Consider the following 6,000-nt stretch of genomic DNA (forward strand, 5'->3'; position numbering starts at 1 on the left):
CTTGGGACGATGCTCAACCAACTGAGCCACACTGACCAGGCATGAAATGTATTTTTTTAAATGTATTGACTTGAGAGAAAGAGAGAGAGAGAGAGAGAGAGAGAGAGAGAGAGAGAGAGAGAGATCTATTTGTGTGTTGTTCCACCCATTTAACCAGCATTCATTTGCTGGTTCTTGTATGTGCCTGACTGGGGAGATCGAACTTTCAACTTTGGCATAACAGGACAACACTCTAACCAACTGAGCTACATAATCAGAGCCTGACGTGTATTTTTTTTTTTTTTTAAGAAATACATACAGCTGATAAGCTTATATTAATTTTAAATAGTTAAATAAAAAGCAGCAACTAATAGGACCTGTGGAACTGGTGGAACTGGTATGTTTGGCAACTATGCTCTGTATTCAAGCAGCTTCCTACATATCTGAATACCATATAACATTCTTGTTGGATATGGATACAGAATTCAAGCTCATTCCAAAGAGCAACAAAATGTCATTCTTCTGAGAGTTATTAATAGCACAGCCTACTCAGGGTCTAATTATTCAGTGTGCAGATTACACAAGCTCCTTCCTCCCTCCTTCTCCGCCTTGACGTCTTTCCTACAGCCCACTTCTCAAGCATTTTATTACTCTTTTGCGCCTTGGCCAGAAACTGCATAGGGCGTGAAGAGGGGAGCGTCAGTCCAGCCATTTCTCCTCCTCAATGTTGGAAAGGCCTGGTGGGGAGGAGGATTGAATTAATGGGTGACGATAAATGTGTTCGACTATCTCTGGGTCTATAACTGCCCTCATCGTGGAGGAAGTAAGGAGTTGCTTGCATAGTGGAATGAAAGGGAGTTAGAAAGTCACGCTCATCTTCCATAGACGCCGGAGTTGCCAGGACTGGAACACCTTCTGGGTGGAGGACATCATGTCTAGAGGATTGTTGAGGAAATGCAAATATGCATGGGTAAATGTGTGGCTGAGGCAAATGTGGTTAGAGCAGATGTGAAAGTGGAGGTTGTGAGGAGTGCTCAAAACCACCATACAATAATGATAGTACTAACGAGCACGGTGATAAATTCTTTACCGGCATTATCTCACTTAATCTTCCACAGCAATTCATAAGGCAGCCATTATCCCATTTTTTAGAGAAGCAGTTACTTAGCAGTTAAGCAACTTTCTCAAGGTCACAGTAAGTGATGTAGTTGGAATGAGAGCGAACTGCAATGCCTGCTTTCTTAGCATTACACTGTTTTATCCACCACTAGCCCAGATTGGTTTATTAATTCTCAGAGAGCAAAGACTCAAGGCTTATACTCTTGGGTAGTGTTACAAACTGGTACAGATTCATTAATATATACTAGAGCCCCAGTGCATGAATTTGTGCACAGGTGGGGTCTGGCTGGCCTGACCCTATGGGGTGGAGGGTACCTATGTAGGGAGGTAGGGCTGGCCAGGGGGAGGGGCTGTAGGCAGTTGGCCAGCCAGCCCTGCCCCCTGGTCTAATTCCCAGTCGAACTCCTGGTCGAGGGGACAATTTGCATATTAGCCTTTGATTATATAGGATATTTGCTGCTTGGTTTGTCTTCTCCACCACATTAAAATTTCTATCAAGTTTGGAAATGGATGTATGTTATTTACCATTGTACCCCTGGTTCCTAGCCCAGTGCTTGGCATACAGTAGTCACTCAGTACATTTTTGTCAAATGGATGAATGACTAGATGAGACAGACGGAAGGAAGATCTTGAACATTGACAGTAAACTATGGCTTACCTGCTAATTAAACCTCAATGCTTGAGTCTTGCAGTTCCTCCTCTCCTAAGTGGAAATGACTACCAAACGGTTGAGGAAGGCAGTGCTGCGAAGCTGGTTTGCAATGTGAAATCCAACCCCCAGGCTCTAATGATGTGGTACAAAAACAGCAGCAACCTGACCTTAGAGAAAAACCACCACCAAGTCCAACAGACAAGTGAGTCTTTTCAGTTGTCAATCACCAAAGTCAAGAAATCTGACAATGGAACCTACAGCTGTTTTGCGTATTCACCTCGGGGAACAAAGACAAAGGACTTTCACCTCTTTGTCAAAGGTAACTCTCTTTTTAAATAATATACAGCATAGTGAAAAACTCGGAATAGATGCTCAGTCAATATTTTTCATGCCCAACTGGCGTGGTTCAGTGGTTGAGCATCAACCTATGAACCAGGAAGTCACAGTTTGATTCCCGGTCAAGGGCACATGCCCGCGTTGCAGGCTCAATCCCCAGTGTGAGGCATACAAGAGGTAGCCGAACAATGATTCTCTCTCATCATTGATGTTTCTATCTCTCTTTCCTTCTCCCTTCCTCTCTGAAATCAATAAAAATATATTTTTATGTGATACCTTAATCAATAAAGAAATTTAAACAAAATATATATATATTTTAAAAAATATATTTTTCATGACAACAAATGATGATGACAATTATGATTAGCAGCTAGGATTTTCTTTGGCGAATTATCCCATTCAAGGAGTTTCCCACTAAGAACTCTCATCCTTCCTTTTAGGGAAATTATGCCAATTCCTTAAAGAACACTGCTTTTTGAGCAAAGGTCTTTTTCTAGAACTATCTGGGGGAAGACGATTCTGGTAGGCTTTTAGGGAGGAGTATTTCCATGAATTCTCCTGGGCAACAAGGTCTGTAAAATCTGGACTTTTGAGTTCACAGCATAGAGACAAACAGAAGTCAGAAACACATAGTGAAGAAAGATGCCGACTCGATAAGAAAATGGATCTCTAAAATCACTCCTAACTCTGCATTGTCACATGTAGGCTAATCAGAAGAGGAAGTAGGGGAAAATAAGAGGCGGGGGGTGAGTTCTTTCTTGGTTTCATGCTTCATCTACCCAGGTGTATCACCTCTGCGATATAGGGATAAATGAAGCTCCAACTGATTTACCCTCCCCATATTTCTTGTTCATACAAAAAGAGAAAAGCGAGATTCCTGGTGTAGCAGATGCCGAAAATGCTCAGGCGCACATTTCCTGGTCTGGGGCCAGGAAGCCAGGAGCAGCCAAACAAGCTGAGGCGCGTATATCTTGTTAGAGCATTATTCACCTTGTCATTTGCCCACTCATTGCCTTCCTTGCCAGTTCCCAGGAAGCCAACTGAACCCCTGCCAGGAGTGTTGGACTGATGGGGGCGTAGGGCTTCTTATTTCCTCCCCATCAGGGGGTCGAGGGCACCAACGGGAACGGCTGGTGGGGAGGAAGAGCTGCTGCGGCCAATCACTGTGATTGCTGGCGCGGTCAGTCATTTGTCAAGCAGAACAGTGACAGTATGCCCAGGGGCTGCTTGCTTTAAGAACCAACCCCACACATAAGCTAAGAATCTGTGGAAGGGGCACCAGATTGAAGTCTGTGGCTATTCACTCCCCACCTCTCCACCCCACCCCCACCCCCACCCCTGCCTCTGCTATTCACAAAAGCATGGCTGGTGGGAGCCTCAGGCCATACCATTCGGACTGGCTGTCAGGCCCACACGCGGACACTGGCGGTTCTATCGTCCCTCTCGGTTAAGGAGGAATCATAATTGTCCCATGTCACATGGAAGATACACAGCTCGTGTGACAAGCAGGATGCCAGCCTGACAGCCTGGCTTTCAGGTGGGCAGGATCTTGTTTGGGGTGGAGCTCTTCCAAACCATCTTGTTTTTCTTATTTCTTCCTGACTTCCCTGGTGGTTGGCTGCCTGGGCAGCGGGAGCACTCTGCTGCCGATGGTCAGGCTAAACGCCAAGTTTGCCAGGAGCCTCTCTCAGCTGCAGGGCTCAGCGGGGTAGTTTCAACGAGGCCATGCAAAGCTGAAAATGACATCACGGATCTTTTTTTGCTTGAGCACAACATTTTAGCTCACGTGTTGGGATTGTTTCACCCTATGAACACGGAAGGAAAATAACATCACTAGGTCTGTGGTTTTGGACATGGAAACGAACCTCTCGAAGCCCCCGGTTCCTCGCCGGTAAAATCGGAATAGAATACCTACTTTGGGGGACTGTTGGGAGGATTTGAGTAAGAGGGTGATATATGTTAAAAGTGCAAGGCATCACGGCTGGGACATACTAGAAGCACATAAATGAGAAGCATGTGAATGTTAGTTCTCGTTCTCTGCGTTTGCATTTCCAACAGATAGAGGTTCGACGGTGCCAATAGAACCCATTATTGCTGCAACTGTTGTGGTCTTTCTGACGTTGTGCTTCGGACTGATTGCTAGAAGAAAAAGAATAATGAAGGTATCTAAGTATTCTAGGCTATTTAGGTAAAACGGCATCTAAATGAAAGCCAAGAACCAGCTGTGTAAGTGACTAGAGTTAGGAGCCATACTTGGACAATCTGGTCTCGCTACCATGTAATCTAAAATGGAAGTTGCTTAAGGGAATAAACAGCTTTCATATATTACTAGAGGCCCAGGGTGCGAAATCGCGGGAGACCCAGACCCGCCGCGCTGAGAGACCCATCCGTGCACCTCCTGGTGACGGGTCGTTTGGTCGTTACGGCACTACGGCGTTTTGATCACTGGCTTTTTATAATATGGATGAGTCCAGATTTACAAAGCATAGACGTGCATATGGACAAGACCTGAATGAAAATTGCTGTGGTGTTCCGGGCAGGGGACTCGGGGCTGATTTTTCTTCCTTTTGCATTTCCCTTTATTGTGGCGATGGCACCCCTGGTACAATAAATAAATGTAGGAGGAGCCGAAACCGGTTTGGCTCACTAGGATAGAGCATCGGCCTGCGGACTGAAGGGTCCCAGGTTCGATTCCGGTCAAGGGCATGTACCTTGGTTGCGGGCACATCCCCGGTGGGGGGTGTGCAGGAGGCAGCTGGTCGGTGTTTCTCTCTCATCGTTGTTTCTAGCTCTCTGTCCCTCTCCCTTCCTCTCTGTAAAAAATCAATAAAATATATATTTTAAATGTAGGAGGAGCATCTGCTCTAGAGTCAGGGATCGGCATGAAAAGGGTGACACTTGCTGCTCACCTTTTGAGTAAGGCCGCGTGCCCCGGCTGCGGTGGGCTGGAGTTTGAATTGTTGAATGGTTAACCTTGTTGGTTAGCAGGATGCAGAGTATGTGGGTGCATAGGTTAGTGCCAGGCATTGGACTCCACCAGTTAACCCAGTGCCAAAGGGAGGCAAATATGGCAGAAAATCTCTGAAGAAAGGCGAGTGTGGCCTAGGCCAAGTTCATGATCCAGCAAAAGCCATTTTTCTTGAAACATATGGTAACTGGGTTTTATTTGGGGCAACAATGTCTCCCAAGAAGAAATTCACCAACCCCCTGTTACCCAATCCAGAGCAATTTTTTTTTCCTAAAAAAATAATATATATATATATATATATATATATATATGTATATGTGTATATATATATACTCAATTACGTACGAATCCTAGTAGCATTTTGAATTAAGAGTTACATCTTTGCTAGATTTCATAAAAATAATTAATGTAGCCAGAGAAATAAGACCTGGACCAGTGCAGAGGAGCTGTATATTCTAGGCATGTCTGAATTGGTGTGTATTGTTTAGGTAGGAGATTATCAGACACGTTTGGGTTTCCTGTGCCTTGAGCCACCTTGATGCATTTAAAATATTGATTAACGGGCCTTTAAAAAGCCAGAAAACTCATTGTCCCTGTTGTGTTTGCCTTTAGTGCTGCATAAAGGGTGAAGATCCTCAAAGAGAAACAGCTCTGTAAGTACTCTGGGCTGGATCTGCCATCAGCAGCGGGTAGCAGTGGTGTGCATCATAAAGCCCATCCCGGGCAAACTCCTCCAGAGATGGGCGGTGCTGGAAGGTGAAGGGGTTCAGAGGAGAATAGAGGGTGGAGGAGAATCTGCCTCCTCTTTAGAGGAAGATGGGTGAGGCCGTTTGGGAGGTTACCTAGAACTGGGAATAACTTTGGTCTTAAGCCTACTCGCTCTTTAAACAACTTTGGACTAATGCTTGCGCAACTGCATTTTTATTGCCCTGCAATGCAGAGGAGT

General features: G+C 45.1%; 1 protein-coding gene across 1 annotated transcript in view; it reads left to right on the plus strand.

The window, feature by feature from the left end:
• TMIGD1 (transmembrane and immunoglobulin domain containing 1) overlaps positions 1-5,711 on the plus strand; it is a 38,113-nt gene extending 32,402 nt beyond the window's left edge. The window contains exons 4-6 of the mRNA XM_054709311.1: positions 1,791-2,069; positions 4,145-4,248; positions 5,667-5,711. Of these exons, the coding sequence (XP_054565286.1) occupies positions 1,791-2,069; positions 4,145-4,248; positions 5,667-5,711 (428 nt within the window). The remainder of the gene's footprint in view (positions 1-1,790; positions 2,070-4,144; positions 4,249-5,666) is intronic.
• Positions 5,712-6,000: the final 289 nt, after the last annotated feature.

This window comes from Eptesicus fuscus, chromosome 20 (assembly GCF_027574615.1).
Source record: "Eptesicus fuscus isolate TK198812 chromosome 20, DD_ASM_mEF_20220401, whole genome shotgun sequence".
Lineage (NCBI taxonomy): Eukaryota > Metazoa > Chordata > Mammalia > Chiroptera > Vespertilionidae > Eptesicus > Eptesicus fuscus.